Source organism: Rhinoderma darwinii, chromosome 1 (assembly GCF_050947455.1).
Source record: "Rhinoderma darwinii isolate aRhiDar2 chromosome 1, aRhiDar2.hap1, whole genome shotgun sequence".
In the NCBI taxonomy this organism is placed as follows: domain Eukaryota; kingdom Metazoa; phylum Chordata; class Amphibia; order Anura; family Rhinodermatidae; genus Rhinoderma; species Rhinoderma darwinii.
This window is the reverse complement of record NC_134687.1, coordinates 360,799,148-360,825,978: the sequence shown is the minus strand read 5'-3', so window position 1 is coordinate 360,825,978 and position 26,831 is coordinate 360,799,148. Positions and strand designations below refer to the sequence as shown.

The following is a 26,831-nucleotide window of genomic DNA, read 5'->3' as shown; positions in this document are numbered from 1 at the left end:
ATAAATAAAAAATTATTTTTTTCTATATAACAATATTATCATTTGTTTATAGAGCACCATCAACTTGTGGGGCAACACAATATAGTATAAAACAGGCGTAAAGACATGAATGTACGAATAATATACAAATATTTGTATATTGTAATGCAGACACACAAAATAGTTACCCAAAACAGTAAAAGATACAGTAGAAGAAACACTGTCTGCATGAGCATATAGTCTAATATTACTTATAAACAAGAGCGGTGCTGCTTGTTTCATGGTAATCCATAGAAATGCAAAGAGTTTCCCAAAGTTTATAATTGCACCCGATAGCAGTCAAAGGAAATGTACAAAATGTATGCAAAAATCACAAAAAATGTAGGTAGACCAGTAAAGCAGTTTAGTTCTTTCCTATGTTTAGTAAAATAGAGTGTTACAGCTCATCTTTAATCTGATTTTTTTTTACAAATGTCAAATAAGACCTCGGCCACTGTCTTTCAAATGTCACCACATTTCATGCATATATCACTACTGCGGCATGTTCAGAGCATCTCAATATCCTAATAACAAGATAGCTAGCAAGCAACTTTGTTGTCACTTGCTAAATATCTATTTTTATCTATCAGACAATTATAGAAATTATACCAGCTGTGGAGAGTAGGATTATGATGCAACTTTAACTATGATTTAAATTGAAATACCGTACATTGAAAACCACTATTTGAAAAGCTAACATTAACCATATTTAGCAATTCTAATATAATTTTGAAAATACTTCATTGATCATATATACTGAAGCACAGATCTCAAAAACATAGATTGAGAACATCTTAATTTATCATAGAAGCCACCAGGCAGGAAGGGCACTTGTACTACTATCTAATGGTTAGAAAACAGATGTAGCAGAATTTAACTTGACTTTTAATGTGTTACACACCATGATGCAGCAAACTTTAAAGGGGGTTATCCAAGATCATGAAAAATACAGAAAAGTACCTGCATGTGTCTGAATGCTCTCCAGGTAATACCCGCATACAGTAGTTTGGAAATAGTTATTTTTTATTATCTTGCCCAGCTCTGTGTCACACTGTTATTTTGATGCTGGCAGGACTTTCTGTGGGTGGGATCACCATGTAAAGGACTACAGTTCCCATGATTCCTCTTACAGACATTGCCTCTATTTACAGCTGCCTGAATGCCCCTTTAGTACAAGGTGTAAGGTAGTGCAATAACTCACTGTTTGCTACTGAGACACAGCTCTACTGTTATACTCTGCACTATCTGCTGCCCAGCATTTTAGAACTTTGTGTCTCCCTATTGATCCAGGGGAAGGCAACATTTAAAAAAAAAAAAAAAAAAAATGAGCTAATCTGTCTTAACAGGTAAAATGTTCCCTACTAATCCCAAAAGGTGACAAGATTGGATCAACATTCAAACAATTATATACATTTATAGGTAAGTGTTGTCTTATATTGTTTTAAGAATTGATCTAAGCCTTCTACTGTCCCTGCTGTGACCAGCTCCTACGGTAGGCTATTCCATAAATTCACCGTTCTCACAGTAAAGAAGACTTGTCGCCTCTGTAGGTTGAACCTTTTTTTCTCCAGACGGAGGGAGTGTCCCTTTGTCTTTTGAGGGGAATTTACATGGAACAGTTTTTCACCATATACGGGTCTTTTACACACTAAGGGTATGTTTACACGCTGTGTTTTCAGGTGTATTTCAGGGCGTAAATGACTCGAAATACGACTGAAAAAAATGGTAGCTAAATGCCTACAAACATCTGCCCATTGAATTCTATGAGAAAAAACATGTTTCGTTTAGACGGGCGTTTTTTTTACGCCGCCATCTTAAAAAATGGTGCGTAAAAAAACGACGCGTAAAAAAAAAAAATGAACATGTCACTTCTTGAGCCGTTGTTGGAGCTGTTTTTCATTGTGTGAATAGAAAAATAGCTCCAAAAACGGCTCCAAAAAACACCTCAAAAAACATTTTCAGCTTCAAAAACAGCTGAAAATCAGAGGCTGTTTTCTCTGAAAACAGCTCCGTAATTTTCAGACGTTTTTACTTGCACGTGTAAACATACCCTAATACAAATTGATCATGTCCCCCTTAAACTAAGACTACTTTATTTCATTCTTTTAATCTTTCCTCATAACTAAGATCCCCCATTCCCCTTATAGGTTTAGTTGTTCTTCTTTGTACCTTTTCCAAATCGAGGGCATCCTTTCTATGAACTGGAGCCCAGAACTGAACTGCATATTCTAGATGAGGCCGCACTAATGCTGTGTAATAATAGTGGTAATATTATATCCCTGTCCCATGAGTCCATGCCTCTTTTAAGACACAACAGTATTCTGCTTGCTTTAGTTGCAGCTGATTGACATTGCATTCTGTTATTTAGTCTATGATCTACAAATACACCCAGGTTCTTCTCTACAAGAACTTTCCCAGTTTTACTCCCCCTAGGACATATGATGGTACATGCAGATTATTAGTACCAAGAGTGTAGTTTTAGCATATGTTTGGCCAGAATATATTGGCATACATTTACCTCAACAGTATTAAAAAGCTTTTCATATATTTGTGTTTTTAATGGTAGTCAATGGCAGACGTATGCAACTGTATAAGCATGCAGCTGCATATGTTCAGCGAACATGTTTAAAATTGTCCTGCTTGGTGTGACCCAAGCCTTAGCTCTATAAATTATAATTTTTTTTAAATCTTTCTTAAAAATAGGCATTAGAATACAACTAATAACCAATACTCATCTGCTAAACTTTCCTGGGGATCCTAAACTAATCAACTGGAAGTCATTTATAAAATAAGACTTAGGAAGCCAATAAATATGTCAGCCAGCCACAAAACTAATGTATGTGATTGATGATGAAATCACTACATATAGCAGCATCTCTCAGGAACAATCCAGCATTTACACAACATAGACAATGTTTTCCTAACTACCAGCTTCAAATACTTACTGTACTGTTAAGTACTGTCACTATGATAATGCTAGAAAATTTACAATATACCCAATAGCTACACAGCATAAATCTAGAAGTATTAATTAAAATTTAATGACATTTTCAGATTTACAGTAAGGTCAGTTAAAGGTCATTTATATGTTTAGATATAAGTTCAGATATTTCAAGTTGGACAGTTTAAAAGTGTAATAACTTGCTGTGTAAGTGCTAGGGACATGCATTTTTTACACATTTATTAATAAATAATGAAAAATTAATAAAGCGCTTTGTAAAGAAAACTAGGCCGTGCTTAAACATATCCTATTTTATCAACATGTGACAGCAGTCAACAAAGGGTGATAGTGGTCAACAAAAGGGCAAACTGCGTTGTACATCCTTTGATTCCAAGAAATGCAATTGTCATATGCAGAGCTCTTTATTAAAGGAACAGTGTCATCACAAATAATTTTTTTATATGTTAAAGATGTTAGTGCTTTAATAAAAACGTTTATTTTCATTTGTGTGTTTGTGTTTTACTGTTTCTTATTTTTACACTTTTTTCTTCCCTATGGGGGCTGCCATTTTTTGTTCCATTTCTGTGTGTGTCGATTAACGACACACACAGACATGGAGTACGGCAGCCACAGTCCCATAGGGACTGCGAACGGCTCCCGTCCCATTGACTGCCGTGTACGGCGTCTGTGTGGGAACTGCGCATGCGCCGCTCCCACACAGTCCTATTCGAAATTGGCGCCGTCCGGCGCCATTTTCCTGTGGACCGGAAGTCGCGGCCGGACAGTAATATTACTACTTCCGGTCGCGGCTTCCGGACTTGTGCACATGGAACAGCGGCAGCAAAGGGAGCGGACGGGCCGGAGGGAGCCGCGGCGGCAGGAGCAGGTAAGAGATTTCAATGTATGTTAGTGTTTGTGTGTGTTTACTACTGTATGTAAACCTACTACACTGTGGGTTACCTCAAAAAATGGCGACACACAGTGTAGGAGGTTAAACCTTTCAAACCCCTCGTTTATCCCGGCACTAGCCAGGATAAAGGAGGGGGGGATGCTGAGAGCTCACTAGAGCGAGGGCTTTTAACCCAATGTTGCAATGCTGCAATTTTGGGAACTAGCTCCATCTAGTGACCAAAAATGGGTAGTATTATAAATTAGAATTAATTTATAATATTTCCTGACTATTTCCTGACTCGTGAAAAAAATAAAAAAAATTTGAACCATGTTTAATCACCCACACACTAAATGTTTAATTTTTTAAAAAAAAACATGTTTTTCTGGCAACACATTCCCTTTAAGATATCAGTGGAAATTAGAGGGCCATGCTGTACATCATTTTTGTTGAGGCTAGTGTCCACAAACAACACAGTGACTTGCGTTTCAACCTTGCATATAGTTAATGCACATTATATTCTATAAGAATAAGCGGAAAAGTAATTGGTAACGCATTGAAGTGAAATTAAACAAATGGTGAAATTAAACATAGGCCACTTTATGTCACTTGCATATATACTACTAGATACAAGACCCTTTCCTCCACGCTGTCAGATTTGGTGGTGGGTTGTTCCTCCATATATAATCGTTCTGGTCACAAACCATGAAGTCTAATGAGCTTAAAATTAATGTGCTCTAATGTCAGCGATCACAACGAAATGATGCAAGTCTTGCAAATCCAGGTGCCAGGACTACACAAGAGACTTAGCTCTATCTGACATACATAGGGGTATGCTATTATAAGGGGCAGTGCACTTTCAAGTTAATATTCTATATTACAAATATCACCTTGGACTTCAGTCACCTGTATAAACAATCAGTCCTGTGTCTTAATAGCTTCACATTCACTTGCGGCATATATTGCTAGCTGTTACGTCTGGATCACAACTCCGAGTAGTGACAGAATGGCCCACCAGAGTACCAGTGGTCAAGCAGAAGATAATTTGAAGTAAATCAATTGCTACTAAGGGTTTTTCTTACGGAGCTATTTCCCCAAAAACCTATTAGCGTGATGACTGATTCCATCACTACCACAAAGTTTAAATTGTTCTAGCGATCAGTGGGGGTGCCAGCGCCTGAACCCTCCACCATTCTAACATTTATCACCTATCCAGTAGATAGGGGAAAAAGTTTGCTATTAAAACATCCTTTATTTAATATGTGGTTGTAAGTAGACATGCATGTATCCTGTGTTCGAAGTTATTTTCTCTGGTAGGCTCAAGGTACCCAAGTCCAAAATTGACTCAGAACATTGCACTGGTAATATATTGCTATCCCCTTCATATATTACATTAAAAAACTATGTTTGTAATTCCTCAGTGACTTCTAAAATATTCCTGTAATTTACAGTAAGGAATATATCCTCCATATACTTGATTACGCTTTCTGTGAAAATGTGTTCTCGGCGTACTATTTTGCATACATTAACAGCCTGACTGATTTATTAATTAATAAAGAATTACTATGTCTGATATCCGTCAACTGCACTACTGAAGAAACAATAATTACATAAACAATAGCTAAATAATTTTTGGGCGGAAAAAAAACCCATTGTTTATATTTCAGTTGTAGTTTCATTTCTAATCTTCTTGGTGGTAGTCATCACACACCAAGTGTGCGGGTGACCTCCCACATGCCAAAACAATGCACATTTCAGTGACTGTTTTAGAATATGGAAATCAATGTCAACATAATTAACCTAAATGAATAGAAACCTTGGGTGAATTTGTAAAGCAACTCAGTAAATACAACCAGTGAAATTCTTCTCTGTAAGCAATACATTTCTCTGCGACGGTTGCAGTTGAACTTTTGTTTTTCAAATGACATGTTTTCATGTATTTCCAGGGCAACTATAAGCTTTACAATTACCAGCATTTACAATGACGTAAAAGTTAATCAATGTATCAGTAACCAACAAATAATTCATATTCCGGGGATATAAAATGATTACGGTATTTATTTGTTTTCCTAGGTAATGTAATACTCAATACTGCATTCATAAAATAAAACCTAGGTACATAAACTTAGATTTTGCACGCTGAAATTACATTTCGAAGTAGGGGGATGAACGGAACAGAATAAAACAGTTTATACTAGGACAGGAAAAACACCTTTTTGGCTAGGGTAATATTTTTGACGCTCCATTCACAGAATGCTGCATACTGTTTGGTCCAAGTCTTTCTTTATAAGACAATATGTGACAGTAAAATGAGTATTTTCACTACAACCACATCTTATTGAAAAGAGATTATTATTGTTATTATAACATCACTAACCAGTATTTAAAGAAGAAGATAAAAGCAGGTATAGGCAGAAATGAGATGATTGGCATCTTAAGACAGGTAAAAGCTTGGCCAGGCGACGACTCTCAAATACATATAATTCTGCCACTTGAACGCTGACAGCTTGTCATATCCAAATTTTAGTAATTTTTGTCATGGGAAAATACATTCTATTTGTAATGTAAAAAAGCTTCTACAATGCCAAGTGGTATTATTATTTTTCTTGTTAGGAATGTTGTGTAGAATTCTTGTTTCATCCCTTCCCTTTCTCCCATCCCTTGGTTGAACTTGATGGACATATGTATTTTTTTCGATCGTACTATGTTACTATGTAATGGTGGCATCACAAAATGTAATTGCTACTTATATTGTAAAAATCAGACGTTCTCCAATTGGGTCAGATAGAATAGCACATATTATAATTTTCTATGGATGTACATTTTGTAATTCACCCTAGTACTTGTCCACAGCCAAGGTGGGGGGCTACTTTTAAGCTTAATTAGACCAAAATTGGGTAAAGTAGTTTAAAGGGGTAACCATTTTGGACAGGTAATTTTGTGTCGCCATTTTCTTATGTGCTGTATATTTGCAGTCACAGGCGTTCTTGCACCTGTATACACGTTTTGTGTCATGTTGTTGAAATGTGCTGTTCAAACTTTTTTTGTGTTTATGTGATCCATATATGTGGGGTTAGTGACTGCCTCCTCCCATTCTGCCCTGGGTGATTTTTATTAGTTTAATGCTGGTTCCTACCATCCCCAGATATATATGTATGCTTAGTCCCAGTTCTGGGTGTATGTGCAGAGTAGGTCCCCACCTTACAGAGGTCGCCTTGTCGTGGCAGGTGGGCAAACACTTTTTGATCAAAATGTGCACTAAGAACCTCCCTATTTGTAAGTAGATTTAGCAGTAATGCATATTTATTTCTATTTAGTGGCTTAGGTGGCATTAGTGTTCGCAGTGTGCGGTCGCAATTTTTTTGTGTGCTGTATATTTGCAGTCACAGGTGTTCTTGCACCTGTAAACACGTTTTGTGTCTTTTTGTTGGAATGTGCTGTTCAAGGTAATTTTGTTAGGCTTGATTTATCTGAATTTTAACCCTTCGTTTAGCGTGTTCGTCAGGAAAACTCCCGACATACACGCTAAATGTGTCCATAGGGCTACATTATATGATGGAGGCCCAAAGAGTCTCCTTCTGGTCTCCGTCGGGTTGGAATATGTCAGTATACCTTTTTTTTGGAGGATAAAATAACGTAGTAGACTATGCTATCCATCCTGAGGGATCCCGCTAAAAAAAAAGTATAACTTGAGGCATACACTGTATGGCATCCATCAGAGGTATAAATAAAACATATACCTTGGGGAGCTTTCACAGGGTCAAAGTCCCCGGGCAGAGCATCCGGTAGTGCTCGGGCCGGGAATTCTGGCACTGAGGAAGCCCCTGACGTCACTGCCCATATAGGGACAGTGACATCAGGGGCATTTAACTATGGAGTCCCGCACTGTTTGGGGACTCCGGGACTGGAGGAGCCCCTGATGTCACTGTCCATATATGGACAGTGACGCCAGCGGCTTCTCCAGGAGCAGAATCCCGGGCCAGAGTATTGCTGATGCTCTGGCCAGGGATTCCGTAGTCGAAAGCCACTGACATCACTGTTCATATATTGACAGTGACATCAGGGGCTTCCCTGGGCACAGTACTTCTAGTAGCGCTATGCCCAGGGAATTTGGGCAACATATCCCACTGTATGTCTATATAGTGGGATACATCACTTCTTTTTGTCGGAGGTATACGTTGGGACTCCTCCCGGCGTATACCTCCAAGGGAAAAAAATAACACAACGTGAATCAGGACTTAGAAGGTTACTGCTGCTGGAAGCCCCAGTGATCTGCTATAATCTTTGAAGGACCTTGGCAGCAAGTGTTCAATTACCCTGTAGCATTACACAGTTCCTATTTAAATTTAAGGGCTGTCCATGTAATGTCGAGTTGACAGGGTCATCCAGACAAAAAGAGAGGCTCTCTGTAGCCGCTTTTCACCTTGGCGGTCCCGAATGAAGGACTTAAATGTATGCATTTCAGATACAACATATGAGATGGAAATTTTTGTATAGATCAGCAAGCGGATCATACAGTTTAAAATCTCAATACATCAATTAATGTGTGACAAAGTTGCAAAAATTGTGTATAATGCTAAAGAATGTTTAGTCTCTGTTATTTCTTACTATCTTTAGTAAGCCAAAGGTAATCTATTCTTGTATATTCAGAAATCTATTTTTTAATACTCTTATTACTGAAATCACTCCCTTTATGTGTGAGAGTATTCTTAGAATAATAAAACAAAAACATCGCAGGAAAAATCGAATTCCTTGTGGCTTTCCTGAAACTTATAAGCAGACCGAGGCTGGTTTATGACTTGCTGTGCCGTAGACAGAATACAAGTCAAAAATGTCCTGAGTATTGCTAATAGACCGATTCAATTCTCAGCCACTACCCTTCTCGATTTATCTTGGATTACTCATTCTCATAAACTGCCCAACTACAATAATTGGGAATGTATAGTCAACTTATCTGCTGCCCCGCTCCTGAATGATCCAGCCTTCGTTCCTGCATTCCGGTACCGTTTTACGCTTTCCAAGATGGTCCGCCACATTCCCAGATGGCCATCTTGAAGAGAGGAAAACGTGAGCCTGGAACGCAAGGACAGTGGCCAAATCATTTGAGAGTTGGGCTGCCGATAAGTTAACAATACCTTTCCAATGTAGAGTCAAATTTTTTTTGGGGACAGGAGGGTTGCATTAAGCTTAAATTTAGATAAAAGCAGGGGTGCACCAAACCCATATGGACTCTCCTAATATGTCTTTATTATGTCATGCAAAAAAGGTCTAAAATAAAATAACATCTTCAGGCCAGATTATGTTTCACCATGAACTGCCGATGTGTGACACTTTACAGACTATGGTGGAGAAAATGCAGGGCCATAAACAGCAAAAATTAAACTTATGCCCTGTTCACACACAGAGTTTTTTTGGCGCTGATCTTGACATAGAAATGGCGTCTGAATCAGCGCCAAAAAACAGCCGAAATCGCCCACCATTGATTTCAATGGGAGACAGAGGCGTTTTTTGTCCCGGGTGGTCTTTAGCCATTTGAAGAAAAAAAAAAAGGACATGTCCTTTCTTGCTGTGGCCCCGTCTCAGACCTCCCATTAAAATCAATGGGAGGCAGAAAATACCTGCGGCGCTAGTTTCCGAGCATTTTTTTGCCTGCGGTCCTTGCAGTAGCTTCAATGACTGCGGGCGAAAAACTCTGCGAAAAAAGCGGCAAAAAAAAGTGCAGGCAGGTCAAGGAAGAAATTCTGAAGCATATGCCTGCAAAAAAACCTCTGTGTGAACAGGTTGGCCGGTTTCATAAAATTCATTTTATTATTTCCGTAATTAAAAGTTATCCCAAGATACAGCTCTGATATACACATGTAACTGTATCGAGCTGTGCACCTGCGTGTCCATCACATGACCATGGACAGAATTTTATCCACTGGAAGTAAACAATGAATGTTCCTAATGAATAACAACAAGCAGAGATATTCAAAACTGTGAGGAATTCATACAGAAAGTACATTGGAAAATGTAATAACTTTTAATTATTAAAAAAATAACATTAATTTGCTGAAACCGGACAACCCCTTTAAGGCCTCATGTACATGTTGTAGATACTTTACAAAAACTCATTTCTTTCATGTTTTTAAGCAGTAATTAGGGTTATAATTAAGGCTGAAAATTATGTGACCAAGGCAGCCATATGGTAGATAAAGGCAAAATAAAACTGTACTACTAATCAGAATAATGACAACGTGACCTTGTGATAGGAGGGAGCTTACAGGTCTGACCATTGATTGATGTGTGATGTGATTAATGTATTCTTTAGTTTTATTTTCTTTTGTCCACTTAAAGAGGCTCTGCCACCACATTATAAGTGGCCTATCTTGTACATACTGTGATCGGTGCTGTAATGTAGATTACAGCAGTGGTTTTTATTTAGAAAAACGATCTATTTTCACCAAGTTATGAGCGATTTTAGCTTTATTCTAATGACTTTCTTAATGCCCAACTGGGCGTGTTTTACTTTTGACCAATTGGGCGTTGTGGAGAGAAGTATATGACGCTGACCAATCAGTGTCATACACTTCTCCATTCATTTACTCTGCACATAGTGATTCTGCGTTGTTCACTATGTGCAGCCACATACACACACATTAATGTTACTCAAGTGTCCTGACAGTGAATATACATTACCTCCAGCCAGGATGTGATGTCTATTCTGAATCCTGACACTTCTCTAGCGTTTGTGTGTGACTTACAGCACAGAACATCGAGATCACGTTGTGCTGTCATTTACTGTGCTGTAAGTCACACACAAACTTTACCGAAGTGTCGGGATTGTGAATAGACACCCCGTCCTAGTTGGACGCGATGTCTATTTACTGTCAAGACACTTCAGTAACGTTAATGTGTGTGTATGTGACTGCACATCATGATCTTGCAAGATCACTATGTGCTGATTACATGAATGTAGAGAAGTCTATGACGCTGATTGGTCGGCGTCATACACTTCTCTCCACAACACCCACTTGATCAAAAGTAAAAACACGCCCAGTTGAAGAAAGTCATTATCATAAAGCTAAAATCGCTCATAACTTGGTGAAAATAAATAGTTTTTCTAAAATAGGGACAGCAATTACAGACCAAATCTACGGTCATGTGCATGGGGCCTTATTAACTATATTTGTAGCAATGGAACTGTAAATAGTAGGAATATTACTGCATAAGGCTACATTCAGACAAACGTAGCGAACCTCAAACGTGAAAAACTGCCACGCATACCCCACAGACGGGAGTCTATGGGGGGATGCGTGAAGCGCAAAACACTAGAAACAATGCTTCTAGGGAAGAATATATCCGTAATAATTTATTTATGCAATGCAGGGAGGCCTTTTTTTCTCATGGATCCCTACAGAATCAATGCAAAACAAAGTCTGTGAGCCTCTGTATGAAATCAGAGGCACACACAGGTACAGTATGAGCGCAGTATTATGGACTGGTATAACAAGAAATCCGTAATATGACTGTGCATGAGGCTTAAATAAAAGTATTTATGCCTAACAGCATGATGAATTTGGCTGAAAGGGGTGTGAAGGAAAAGTTAAAAACCAATTCCCAGCAGCATGCATACAAGCAAAATTGCTATAATCAGCCTTATCTTTGTGACATGATAATACTAAGCAGCCACTCCCTTCATGGTTGATAGGTTTGAGAGTGGCTGCTCATCAGTATTTTGCATCCCATATAACATTGTGGTTTCTTTGCATGCTTCTTATATCAGTAAGTATGGCCTTTTTCTGTGATTTTGAGTAGATTTGACCCCATTTTCAGTGATTTGGTTGAAAAGAGAGTGAAACTGTTAGGGATCTGCCAGGTACTACGTCTAGGTATACTCCTGGGATTAATCAATCCACACCTGAGGCCAGACCTGTTCGACTGACACCATCTCCCACCAACCAGGGTGGCAGGCTCAGGAGTGGGAGAGCCTATCGCGGCCTGGTCAGTCGGAGTTAGCTCCGCCCCTATCCTTAATTACCTGCCGTGTTCTCTTCCTCAGTGCTTGTAATTCTTCTGGATTCCTGGCCTCACTGCTGCTTGCTCCAGCCTGCTTCTGCCGTGCTTCTGCCTTGATGCAGTTCCGCTTAACCTGCTTCGCTTTGCCCCTGGCTTGCTTCCTTCTCCGTGCTCACTTTGGTATACTCCACTTCATCCTGGTCCTGACAACTCATTCACCGCTCCGTTTCCTCGCGGCGTTCCGTGGCTACTGCCCCTTCCCTTGTGTGTTCCCTGTTTGTTCTCCCGTGCACTTAGACAGCGTAGGGACCGCCGCCCAGTTGTACCCCGTCGCCTAGGGCGGGTCGTTGCAAGTAGGCAGGGACAGGGCGGTGGGTAGATTAGGGCCCACTTTCCCTTCACCTCCTTCCTGCCATTACATAATTACAAGCCCTTACCTAGTCTACCATTTCTCCTACGCTGACGCTATCATGGACCCCCTTGAGACCCTGACCCAGCAGATGCAGGGCCTCTCCCTACAGGTCCAGGCCCTGGCCCAGAGAGTCAACCAGGGTGACGCTGCTTTAGTAGTACCCCTCACCTCACCTCTAGAACCCGACCTCAAGTTACCTGACCGGTTCTCAGGGGACCGTAAGACGTTTCTCTCCTTCCGGGAGAGTTGCAGACTGTATTTCCGCCTAAAACCCCACTCCTCAGGTTCCGAGAACCAGCGGGTGGGTATCATCATATCCCGACTCCAGGAAGGGCCCCAAGAGTGGGCCTTCTCCTTGGCTCCTGACGCCCCTGAACTTTCCTCTGTTGATCGTTTTTTCTCTGCCCTCGGACTCATTTACGACGAGACTGACAGGACTGCTTTAGCCGAGAGTCAGCTGGTGACCTTACGTCAGGGTAGGAGACCGGTTGAGGAATACTGTTCTGATTTTAGAAAGTGGTGCGTAGCTTCTCGGTGGAACGATCCGGCCCTAAGGTGCCAGTTTAGGTTAGGATTATCTGACGCCCTGAAGGATCTGCTGGTTAACTACCCCTCTTCTGACTCCCTTGACCAGGTTATGGCCCTAGCAGTACTACTTGACCGACGTCTCAGGGAACGTCAGCTTGAACGCTTCAATGTGCTCCCCTCTGACTTTTCAGCGATCCCCCCCGAGGTCCCGTCTCCTCGCCCCTCCACGGAGGACTCGGAGGTACCTATGCAACTCGGGGCCTCCATGTCCCCTCGACAACGTAGGGAGTTTCGCAGAATGAATGGTCTCTGCTTCTACTGTGCGGACGACAAGCATCTACTGAACACCTGTCCCAGGCGCAAGAATAAGAAGCCGGAAAACTTCCGCGCCTAAGTGATCATCGGGGAGGTCACTTGGGCGCACAGGTATTTCCCGTTAATGTGAAACGCAATAAAATTTTGCTTCCCTTTCAGGTCTCGTTTGCTGGCCGGTCTGCCACGGGCAGTGCTTTCGTGGATTCTGGCTCATCTGCTAATATCATGTCTGCGGAATTTGCTATGTCTCTAAAGATGCCTTTTATTGATTTACCTTATCCTATCCCTGTAGTAGGTATCGACTCAACTCCCCTTGCTAATGGTTATTTTAGTCAGCATACTCCTGTTTTTGAACTCCTGGTTGGCTCCATGCATTTGGAGCAGTGCTCTGTACTGGTGATGCAGGGATTATCGTCTGATCTGGTATTAGGTCTTCCCTGGTTGCAGTTGCATAATCCCACGTTTGATTCTAATACTGGGGATCTCACCAAATGGGGTAATGAATGTCTTATGTCATGTCTTTCTGTTAACTCTATTTCTCCCCGGGAGGAGGTAAACACGCTTCCTGAGTTTGTTCAGGACTTCGCCGATGTGTTTTCTAAGGAGGCCCCCCCATAGAGATTACGATTGCGCCATCGATTTGGTGCCTGGTGCCAAGCTTCCTAAGGGTAGGATATTTAATCTTTCATGTCCTGAACGTGAAGCTATGAGGGTGTATATCCAAGAATGCCTGGCCAAGGGTTTCATTCGCCCCTCGACTTCTCCTGTAGGTGCTGGCTTCTTCTTCGTGGGGAAGAAGGATGGTGGTCTTAGGCCGTGCATTGATTATCGTAACCTGAATAAGGTCACCGTAAGGAACCAGTACCCACTTCCTTTGATCCCGGATCTTTTTAATCAGGTTCAGGGAGCCCAATGGTTTTCTAAGTTCGATCTACGGGGGGCATATAACCTTATCCGCATCAAAGAGGGGGATGAGTGGAAAACTGCGTTCAACACACCCGAGGGTCATTTCGAATACCTGGTCATGCCCTTTGGGTTGTGTAATGCCCCTGCTGTCTTCCAGAATTTTATTAATGAAATCCTGAGAGATTACCTGGGTAATTTTCTTGTTGTGTACCTTGATGACATACTGGTGTTTTCCAAGGACTGGTCCTCCCACGTGGAGCATGTCAGGAAGGTGCTCCAGGTCCTTCGGGAGAATAATCTGTTTGCTAAGACTGAAAAATGTGTCTTTGGGGTACAGGAGATACCATTTTTAGGGCAAATCCTCACTCCTCATGAATTCCGCATGGACCCTGCCAAGGTTCAGGCTGTGGCGGAATTGGTCCAACCTGCCTCCCTTAAGGCGTTACAGTGTTTTTTAGGGTTCGCCAACTATTACAGGAGATTTATTGCCAACTTCTCGGTCGTCGCTAAGCCTCTTACGGACCTTACTCGCAAGGGTGCTGATGTCCTCCATTGGCCCCTTGAGGCCGTCCAGGCCTTTGAGACCCTCAAGAAGTGCTTTATCTCGGCCCCCGTGCTGATTCAGCCCAACCAAGAGGAGCCATTTATTGTGGAGGTTGACGCATCCGAGGTGGGAGTGGGGGCCGTCTTGTCCCAGGGTACCAGCTCCCTCACCCATCTCCGCCCCTGTGCTTACTTCTCTAGGAAGTTTTCGCCCACAGAGAGTAACTATGATATTGGCAACCGCGAACTTCTAGCCATTAAATGGGCTTTTGAAGAGTGGCGGCACTTCCTGGAGGGGGCCAGACACCAGGTAACGGTCCTTACGGATCACAAGAATCTGGTTTTCCTAGAATCGGCCCGGAGGCTTAATCCTAGACAAGCTCGGTGGGCACTATTCTTTACCAGATTTAATTTCTTGGTTACCTATAGGGCTGGGTCCAAGAATATTAAGGCTGATGCTCTGTCACGTAGTTTCATGGCCAATCCTCCTTCCGAGAAGGATCCTGCTTGTATTTTACCCCCTGGTATAATCGTTTCTGCCACGGATTCTGATTTAGCTTCTGATATCGCGGCTGATCAGGGTGCAGCTCCCGGGAACGTCCCTGGGGACAAACTGTTTGTTCCCCTGCAATACCGGCTAAGGGTACTCAGGGAAAACCATGACTCCGCTCTATCTGGTCATCCTGGCATCTTGGGCACCAAACACCTCATTACCAGAAACTATTGGTGGCCTGGGTTGCCTAAAGACGTTAGGGCTTACGTCGCCGCTTGTGAGGTTTGCGCTAGGTCCAAAACCCCTAGGTCCTGACCTGCGGGCCTACTACGTTCCTTGCCCATTCCCCAGAGACCTTGGACCCATATCTCCATGGATTTTATCACCGATTTGCCTCCATCTCAGGGCAAGTCGGTGGTGTGGGTGGTAGTCGACCGCTTCAGCAAGATGTGCCACTTTGTGCCCCTTAAGAAGCTACCTAACGCCAAGACGTTAGCTTCTTTGTTTGTGAAACACATCCTGCGTCTCCATGGGGCCCCAGTCAATATCGTTTCTGACAGAGGGGTACAATTTGTTTCCTTATTTTGGAGAGCTTTTTGTAAAAAGTTGGAGATTGATCTGTCCTTCTCCTCCGCCTTCCATCCCGAAACTAATGGCCAAACGGAAAGGACTAACCAATCCCTGGAACAATATTTAAGGTGTTTCATCTCTGACTGTCAATTCGATTGGGTCTCATTCCTTCCCCTTGCTGAATTTTCCCTGAATAACCGGGTCAGTAACTCGTCAGGGGTCTCCCCGTTTTTCTGTAATTTCGGGTTTAACCCAAGGTTCTCCTCCGCTTCCCCTGGTTGTTCCAATAATCCTGAGGTAGAGGATGTTCATCGGGAACTGTGCACTGTCTGGGCCCAGGTTCAGAAGAACCTAGAGGCGTCCCAGAGCGCACAAAAGATTCAGGCGGATAGTAGACGTTCTGCTAACCCCTGGTTTGTCGTCGGGGATTTGGTCTGGTTGTCGTCCAGGAACTTGCGCCTTAAGGTCCCGTCCAGGAAGTTTGCTCCCCGATTTATTGGACCTTATAAGATCATTGAAGTCCTCAACCCTGTATCCTTCCGTCTGGAGCTGCCCCCATCCTTTCGCATACATGACGTCTTCCATGCCTCCCTCCTTAAACGCTGCTCCCCGTCCTGGTCGCCCTCGAGGATACCTCCTGTTCCCGTTCTCACCCCTGAGTGGGTGGAATTCGAGGTGGCCAAGATTATGGACAGTAGGATGGTCCAGGGCTCCCTCCAGTACCCGGTCCATTGGAGAGGATACGGGCCGGAGGAGAGGACTTGGGTACCTGCCCGTGATGTTCACGCTGGGGTATTGATCAGGAGGTTCCACCTTCTCTTCCCTACTAAACCGGGTCCTCTTAGTAAGGGTCCGGTGGCCCCTCATAAAAGGGGGAGTACTGTTAGGGATCTGCCAGGTACTACGTCTAGGTATACTCCCGGGATTAATCAATCCACACCTGAGGCCAGACCTGTTCGACTGACACCATCTCCCACCAACCAGGGTGGCAGGCTCAGGAGTGGGAGAGCCTATCGCGGCCTGGTCAGTCGGAGTTAGCTCCGCCCCCTGTCCTTAATTACCTGCCGTGTTCTCTTCCTCAGTGCTTGTAATTCTTCTGGATTCCTGGCCTCACTGCTGCTTGCTCCAGCCTGCTTCTGCCGTGCTTCTGCCTTGCTGCAGTTCCGCTTAACCTGCTTCGCTTTGCCCCTGGCTTGCTTCCTTCTCCGTGCTCACTTTGGTATACTCCACTTCATCCTGGTCCTGACAACTTATTCACCGCTCCGTTTCCTCGCGGCGTTCCGTGGCTACTGCCCCTTCCCTTGTGTGTTCCCTGTTTGTTCTCCTGTGCACTTAGACAGCGTAGGGACCGCCGCCCAGTTGTACCCCATCGCCTAGGGCGGATCGTTGCAAGTAGGCAGGGACAGGGCGGTGGGTAGATTAGGGCTCACTTTCCCTTCACCTCCTTCCTGCCATTACAGAAACACATTGAAGCAGATGTCAAGTGATCACCCACTTCCATTCTCATGATACCAGTTCTTTCAAAGAAGCCATCCAGCTGACAGAGGTGTATAATATGACAACATCTACCACTATTTTATTACAATATACTGATTTGCAAATGACTATTTGGGTACTCAAACAATAATATGTATGATAAGGTATACACAATATGATCCTACGTCTGCATGGAAACTATGTCGTAGCCATGAAATAAACTAATGGAGTAAAGGCATACAATCTATGAACATAGTACAGCAAGGAAAAGTGACTTAGAAATGGCTAACAAGGAAAAGGAAACGTAAATGTCATTTTACAGATAATAATGTGATAATATTCTACTGCATATAAACCCTGTACAATGACCGGCATATAACTGACATATATTGTAAAGCAATATAAATATTTACCCTCGATCTCTCTTCCAGTTTTGTCATCATTACAACTGTAGCGCTACGTTGCTCCCACATCATTCTCCAAAAATCTCCAAAGGTTTCGGGAAGAGGTCCTTGTGTTGCTATATAGGCATTTTGCTTTCTGTAACCATCGATGTAATTGGAGTTAATATAGTCACTTCCCGGTATGCCTGGAAAAGAAGAAGGGGCAAAACTGACTGTAATGGTCCATATAACATTAGCTAATGTAAATAGAAAGTTTCCTATTCCTTTTTAAAAACCATCATTGGGAGTTCGGAGAAATGTACTTGTTCTACTGTTGTTTATCTGTACAAAATCTGCTGCATTGATATGGTTTTATTGGGTTGGAAATAGAAATGCTGGTTCATTTACAAAATAAGATACTAGACATTAGGCTTATCGGTGCTATGTGGCTATGTGAGAGGTCGAGTCACCCAACCATGAAGCCCATTTTGAATATATAAAAGCAAAATAGAAGAGTTTCCTGATGAAAATTCTCCTGCTTATTTAGATCCATGTTCTTGTCTGCAGGCTCAGTATAATAGTATTTAGTATTGGTAGACTTGGTTTTCAAGGCCAACTATTGGATGAAATACTGTATACTGACTACCCTGTAAGTAAGGCTAGGTTTAAACTAAATTTGGGCATTACATTCAATGTTTAAAAAATGTCTCTGGTTGTATAAATATATGCAACGGTATTCCTAGACAGTTGTATACATCTGCTATTGCCTCCCATTGTTGAATAGCCTGATTCATTTCCTGTAGAAAAGATGTAGTGTATTCACCTATATCTAGCACAATTTTCTACTAAAGACTATTAATATTTGGTGTATCCCGCATTTCCAAGTGTAAAATGTTAATACATTTATTGTGTCCTTCCTATAATTGATCACTTGAACAACGCAGCTTATTTGATAAGTATATGGTCCGTGAAAAAAGGGCAAACATATAGATTCCCTACCCAATGTTGTTTGATGTGTTTCATATAAAGATAAGCTGAATAATGATTTGCTGGCATATGGTTTTACACTCTTGAGTCGTTTGTTCACAAACAAAACCTTAGATCAGCTATGCAGCCTGTGTGTTATATAATCAATAGCAGGTTAATGATTTTTGTCTTTATATAATGTATAATTGGTTTGTAATAAAGATCACTATGTGAGTTATTGTAGATGTAAACAATATACTTATCCCTTAATCAATAGAACGTTAAAGGAAACTCTCGAGCCGTAAACAACACTTATTCTCATGCTGATTATTTGTGGATATATTCCTGGCATAGGAAGACACTTTACTGGCAATGCTGGAAATGGATTGAATTACTCTAGAAATGGAATTGAATGTTTTTGTTGCCAGAGGGTGCCAGCCAGCAGTGCAGTTTATCAATATTATTATACTTTGAATTCTCTGCCTGCAGTGCTAGACTGGAGCATCTTGTTACATCAGCTTCGAAATGCCCAGGGCTGGAAATTCACCTTTTAGCAGACTTCATGATTTTCTTACTACTGGCTAGAACATTGTTAAAGAACCGTAACTACAGAGGTCCAATGCTGGTCATTTACAATCGTTGATAAAACATTTACAAAATAATTCACTATATTATACAGTATTTTTTAACACTATTATTATTATTATTATTATTATGCATATATAGAATTGCAGGGAATCAGCACTCAAATGTAAAAAGATTTAATCACCAAAAATCTCACAGCAACATTTCACCCTCTCTATGAAGGCATTTTCAGGGCTTGACAATGCCTTCATAGGGAGGGTAAAACGTCTCTGTGAGATTTTTGGCGATTAAATCTTTTTACATTTGAGTGCTGATTCCCCAAAATTATTTTTAATATCTACGAGGAGAGGTCACTTCTTCGAAGTCTTACACCGACCATGAGAATGTTTCGCTACAGTGCTGCTCCATACATTTGCTATATATATATATATATATATATATATATATATATATATATATATATATATATAAATATATATATATTACTGTGGAAAAATTTTAAGGAGCTGTGGACAAATACTGCAAAGTAAGAATACTTTCAAATATAGAAGTGTTTTTTTAACAATTAACAAAATATGAAGTAAATAAACAGACGTGAAATCTAAATCAAATAAATATTTGGTGTTACCATCCTTTGCCTTCAAAACAGCATCAATTCTTCTAGATACACTTGCACAAAGTCATGGATTTTGTAGGATTATAGTCAGGTGTATGATTAGCCAATTATATCAAACAGGTGATTATGATCATCATCATTTTCATATGTAGGTTGAAACACAGCCAAACTCTGCTACAAAGGTGAGGTTGTGGAAGACAGTTTCATGTCACAGGTCCACCATGGCAAGACTGAGCACAGCAACAAGACACAATGTAGTTATACTGCATCAGCAAGGTCTCTCCCAGGCAAAGATTTCAAAGCAGACTGGGGTTTCAAGATGTTATGTTCAAGCTCTTTTGAAGAAGTACAAAGAAACGTGATACGTTGAGATCCATAGACGCAGTGGTCAGCCAAGGCAACTTAGTGCAGTAGATCGTAGACACGTCATGCTTTGATACCTTCGAAATCGGAAAATGTCCAGCAGTGCCATCAGCTCAGAACTGGCAGAAACTTAGGACCCAGGTACACATATCTACTGTTCGGAGAAGTCAGACCAGAAGTGGGGTCTTAATGGAAGAATTGGGACCAAAAATCCATACTTTTGACGTAGAAACAAGGCCAACTATGCATGAAAACATAAGGACTGAGGTGCAGAAAAATGGCAGTAGGTGCTCTGGACTGATGAGTCAAAATTTGAAATATTTGGCTGTACAGAAGGCAGTTTGTTCTCTAAAGGGCTGAAGAGCGGTATAATAATGAGTGTTTGCAGGCAACAGAGAAGCATGGTGGAGGTTCCTTGCAAGTTTGGGGCTGCATTTCAGCAAATGGAATTGGGGATTATCCATCATGCAATACCATCAGGGAGGCGTTTTAATGGCTCCAAATTTATTCTGCAGCAGGACAACGATCCCATACATACAGCCAATGTCATTAAGAAATATCACCAGCGTAAAGAAGAACAAGGAGACCTGGAAGTGATGATATGGCCCCCACAGAGCCCTGATCTCAACATCATCGAGTCTGTCTAGGATTACATGAACAGACAGGAAAATTTGAGAAAGCCTACATCCACAGAAGTTTTGTGGTTAGTTCTCCAAGATGTTTGGAACAACTTCCCTGCCCCGAGTTCCTTCAAAAACTGTGCGCAAGTGTATCTAGAAGAATTGATTCTATTTTGAAGATAAAAGGTGGTCACACCAAATATTGATTTGATTTAAATTGATCTTCTGTTCATTCACTTTGCATTTTGTTAATTCATAAAACAAAACTACTAACACTTCTATTTTTGAAAGTATTCTTACTTTGGATGCAGCATTTTTTCATAACTGCCAAAAACTTTTGCACAGTACTGTATATATATATATATATATATATATATATAAAAATAAATATATATATATATATATATATATATATATATATATATAAATGATCACAGCAAAAGATTGATGTCAAACAAGAATGTGGTTTATTCTTCCATGTTTCAAAGAATAAGCTATACATCTACGAAGTGCTGCTTTTTTCCTCTGGCCGATTATTAGCTAAATCAAAATCACGATTAATTGAACATGTAACCTTGATTTTGATTAATGAAGTTTTAGGCCACACCTTTTTTTGCATGCCATGCCCCCTATTTGCATGCTACGCCATTTAATTAATATAATTTCCCTCAGCTTGCTGTATATTACTGTATATAATATACCCCCTGACACTGCCCCTCACACAGTATACCCACAGCTGCCCCCACACAGTATATTGCCCCCATACAACCCCAATAGTGCCTAACAAAAATAATAAAATACATACTCACCTAAACCCGTTCCAATGACAAGTGGAGGAGATCCCTCTGCTCCTCTGGTCTGTGTGGCTCGGTGTATATTTTCTGATTCCGCTGGACTCCTGCCATGCACCGGCATTTCAGGCATTCTATTGATCCACAATGTCCTCAATGCCCACCATATTTACTTCTTGTTTAGCCTCAATGCCCGAGCACTACGGCGAGCGGACAGTGCCCACCCCAATGTTATATACACAGATGATGGGTGTTATATACAGGATTGATGGGGATTATATACAGGGATGATGGCGGTCTGGTATACACAGGGATGATGGGGCTTACATACAGGGATGATGGGGATTATATACAGGGATGATGGTGGGCTGCTATATACAGGGATGATGTATATAACCCCCATCATCCCTGTATATTACCCTCATCATCCCTGTATATACCAGCCATCATCCCTGTATATCACCCCCATCATTCCTGTATATACTAGACAGCCATCGTCCCTGTATGTAATCCCATTATCCTAGTATACAGAATTGATGGGGTAATATACAGGATGATAGGGGTTATATACAGGAATGATAGGGGTTATATACAGGAATGATGGGGTAATATACAGGGACCACCATCATACCCCATCAACCCTGTATATAGCCCCCATCATCCGTGTCTATACAATTGGGGCGGGCACTGTCCGCTCGCCGTGGCACACTGTCATTGAGGATAAACAAGAAGTTTATAGGGCAGACATTGAGGTGGAAAAAAAAAGTCAATGGGGCAGGCATAGAGAACACCATGGACTAATAAGATGCCTGAAACCCCGGTGTATGGCAGAAGTCCAGCGGACTCTGAAAATAGGCGTGATGAGCCTCTTACGGCTCGGTACAGGCAGGCACAAGGCAGTGACGTCATTGTGCCTGTCTGCGCCAAGCCGCGAGCGGCCAATGTTACACAGTGAACTGACGGTTCCCTGCTCTCCCATAGGTTTCAACTGTATCTGCATCCCAAGGACACAGATACAGGTGAAACCGAAAAAAAAAAAAAGAAAAAAAAAATGTGGAAAATGACTTTCGGTTTAGTTCTTATTCCGATTAATTGCCCAGCCCTATTTAAGGGGTTGAACCAGAATCGACAAATATCACCTATCTACAGGATAGGTTACAATTGTCTGATCACTAGGGGTCCCACAGCTGGGACCTCCACCGATCACGAGAACGGGGATCCAAAACCCCTGTTCCTCCTCACTGCAGCCCCGCAAGGAGGAGCTTGAATTCAATGTCAATGTAAATGACTACTTGGCTGTTTCCATCATTCCCATATATAATGAATGGCACATGCTTGACCGCCACTCCATTTAATTTTCTCTTCACTGCGGTCGAACAGTGAGGCGGAACAAGAGCTTTGGGACCCGATTCTCGCCAGCAGTGGGGCCTTCAGCATTCATACAATTATCACCAAACCGGTGGATAGGTTACAATTGTTGATTCTGGGAATATAACACCATGTAGGTTTTAGGTACAAATTTCGGTGCTGATTAATTTCCTAATATATTTTCATATCAGTTGGAGCTTTGTTTTTCTGATACAGAGCTCCAAATCGCCTGTATAGACATAGTTAAATGCTAAACTCCTGGCTACCTGCTGCTGCCACTAGAGGGAGATTACAATATGAACTTATTAATAAAACATTATGTACAGAATTTATAAATAGCTTTGCGCCTGTTTTATGGCTTAAAACAGTTCCAAAACATGGTGGACGCCATATTTGTGCAACATTTTTTACTTTTCTTGGCACTCGCCAGTTATAAAAAGTTATCAAAAGTGTTGAAAAGTGAGCAAGGCTTATAGATAATGAGCGTGGTCTCGACCTTTCCAATAATTTATCAATACTAAGGCCAGAAAATTGCGCAAATTTTGGCACAAATCTATGCCTGATCACAGGCAAAGCACCAAAATGACTCCAACAATGATGAACCTGTCAATAACCAAGACCGCTCTCATTATATAACATTAACCTACAAACAGTCTGAGTACCATGATGCTTTAAGGCGTTTTTCTTTTTAAAATGGCGTATGAAACATAATAAATCTGCCGCTATATAGTAAGCTCCATCTAGTGGCAACTTCAGGTAGTCAGCAGTTTCTCTTTTAAATCTGTGTCTATGTAGGGCCTATCGAACTCTGTATCAGAATAATAGAGATATCAAGATATTAAAGAGTTTTAGACCTATTTAGGTAAAACAATTAAACAAAATTTTGTTCAAGGGTGGACATTCACGTTTAAAATAAACCAATGAAATAGAACAAACAGATACTATCCATGGATGCACATATATGTATTTCGCATTGGTGTACCCCATCACAAACCCAAAGTCAAGTGTTAGACATATTGAGGGAGTTTAAAAATAGAATAGGTGTGAAAAACAGCATGAAGTTTTATCAAATTCAGGAAACCGCTTAAGAAATGTTTGTGAATATGGTGTGAAAAGCTGCATCAGTATTTTTATTATACCTGCACCAGTTCAGTCATTAAAATGTTCCAATTTCATACTAAAATGTCTCCCAGCTGTTATATATGTGGCATTAGTTTACATATCCATAAGATGTGCCCCTTTTTCTGACTAGTCATACTTGGACAAACGTCTGGCGCAACGTCTGGCGCAACTGCCTTCAAGAATCTGGCACAAAGATCGTGCAACATTTTCAGAGAAATAAAATCTGGAATCTGGTTGCTATAGCCAACTTTTCTACTTTTCTTCTACACCAGTTTTATAAATCTGCCTTGGCGTGTTTGTGGGGTTTTCTTTTTCTTATATATTTCAATAGCATATGCAAATGAAGGCAGAAGCTGTGTTCTTATTTTGCATACAGTATTTTGTTACTTTTACTTTTTATACCCTTATTAGTTTTTGAGCCCAACCATAGAGATAGTGTAGACTTGAATACAGGATAAAGCAACTGGAAAAAAAATATATAAAACATTGTCCAGGATTTAAAAAGAAAAAAAAAGAAAAGAGAAAGAGTTTTTCCTCCCCCAGAAACAGTGCCACATCTTTACAAGGGTTGTATCTGGCATTGCAGATCAGGCCCAATCACATGAATAGGAAAAAATTAACATACCAGATACGCCCATGGAAAAAAAAAGCTGTTTTTTTTTTTTATTATTCTGGACAACCTCTTTAAGAAAACAAATGAAATTGCTTAATTTAAAAAATAATCTTTAATCGCTCCAGTAATAAAATAAATTATAACGTAGTTTCTATTTTAAAGGACCAATTTATAAGGAGAGACGATATCAAGATGACATTTGAACTGTGTCCTGGCTATGAAATGGTCTGATGCAGTAACATCACAACGCTCCCTTCCCATGTAGAGAAGAAAACAGCAGTCTCTGTACAATGAATGATCTCCTTTAAAGATGGATTAGCTACTGTTGTAGGCAGGAACATCACCAGCCTCGTATATTGCTTTATATTTGCAATATGCATAATTCAGAAGTAAAAAGAATATTCATTTTTCATCCCCGGTATCACAGATCTAGTGATTAGCAGTCAATCACTTACAGAAAGCTATCACGCAAATAATCAAGAGAAACCCAAGTCAAACTAAGATGCTTTTGATTTAAACCGCAGTAGAGATATATCAAACATTATTCTGGCAACGAATTGTACAGATTAAAAGAATAATGAGCAGATGACCTTGGTCGACTTGGTCCATGGCTGATATATAGACAGAAAATATGACGGAGCTTTCAAACTATAAGCAATAGAAAACTCGAAATAAATCATTTTTGCATTTACCGTAAAGACGTAATATGGTTGGTGCAGGTTTATGTGAAAACTAATAACACACATTTTAAAGAGCAGGCAATATGATAGCTCAGCACATTATTTGTATAAACTTTAAAAGCCATTTAGTAGGCACGCAGTGTAACGGGATTGGATGGGGAATGTCAGTGACTGTACAGCGCACGGACATGATGATTGCCGCCTAGATTATACTGAACTAGCATTGACCCCTGGTTTAACCCATCCAGTTTCAGAATAAATGACATTATTGTGCTATAGAAAATGGAGTCATTGGTGTATGGTGCCGAATAGGATTACAGATTTTTTATGGCTGGATATACAAATATGTTTGTAAAGACAATGTGAAGTGTTACACGTGCTAAGAATGGAAGATCTGTCATTCAGTCCGGATATAAATTCTGATGACACTTCTACTATGCTTTATGTCATTAGATCATAATAGGTCAAACTGATCTGTCTTATTCAGACAACCCCAATAGGGTATTATTATATGTTTAAAATATAATGTATTACAAACTATAGGAATTAAACCCATTCACTAATAATTTATATCCTATTCCCATATCACTAAATACAGTATGTGAGGAAAAACCTTATATGCCACAAGAAACAGTCGGAGAATAAAAGGACACCGAATCCTTTTTATAAATCACCAGATTTTATGTTGCAATTATTCTCTTTAACTAAAGGCCCGTCTTAAATACAAACATTGCAAGAACATTAGCTTACTTCTGTAATCTCCTCAGCTAGGACAGTCTCCTTAACGTAAGGCTACATTCAGAGGAGCGCGTCCAATTTACGCACGTAAAAAACCGCAGCATTTTTCCTACATTTCATGTCCGTGTGCGTTGCATATTGGAATCAGTGTGCTTTGCGTGTGGCATGCGTTTTTCATGTCCGTGCAAGCACTTCTTTTTTTATTTTATTTTTATTTCTCTGCAGTTATTTGTAACTGATTTGTGAAACACCGACAGCGCACGGATGTCGTCCTTGTGCTGTCTGTGGTTTTCACGAACCCATAGACTTCAATGGGCGACTAGGTGAGCAAAAACGCACCAATATAGGACATGCAGCGAGTTTCACGCAACTCACGCATCTCTGAATAGCCCCATTGTTATGAATAGGTCTGTGTGCTATGAGTTATTTCAACGCACAGCACACGGTCGAGGAAAATGCTCGAATGAATGAGCCCTAACTCTGCTTCTAATAATCTATTAGCCAACCCTTCCAGAGGACCAGTTTTATACAGATTGTACCCAACAATGATAATATACATCTTCAATATAAAAAATGTTTAAATATAAAAACAAATTAATAAATTATTTATGTATATATATACACACACACACACATTGTGTTTTTTTTTTTTTTTACATGTTGAGCACAATTCCTCGAAACTGCATATGAGAAAAAAACAATACAAAAATGGATAAGATCTCTAGCTCTTAAGAATTTCTACCCCATATTTTACATACGGAGCAGCTGAAGCCCCCTCTCCAGACGCTAATGTTCTCAAAGATTACAGAAAGACACTACTGGTCTATTACTAATGACCTGATGCAGCAAAGATCATTTGTTTTGTGATAATGGAGTGAGATAGCAGTAATGTTGTCA

General features: G+C 40.7%; 1 protein-coding gene across 50 annotated transcripts in view; it reads right to left on the bottom strand.

The window, feature by feature from the left end:
* PTPRD (protein tyrosine phosphatase receptor type D) overlaps positions 1-26,831 on the bottom strand; it is a 1,823,241-nt gene that overhangs the window by 36,519 nt on the left and 1,759,891 nt on the right. For all 50 annotated transcript variants that reach the window (XM_075826835.1, XM_075826978.1, XM_075827034.1 and 47 more), the window contains one exon: positions 17,503-17,678. In XM_075826835.1, coding sequence (XP_075682950.1) covers positions 17,503-17,678 — 176 coding nt within the window. The remainder of the gene's footprint in view (positions 1-17,502; positions 17,679-26,831) is intronic.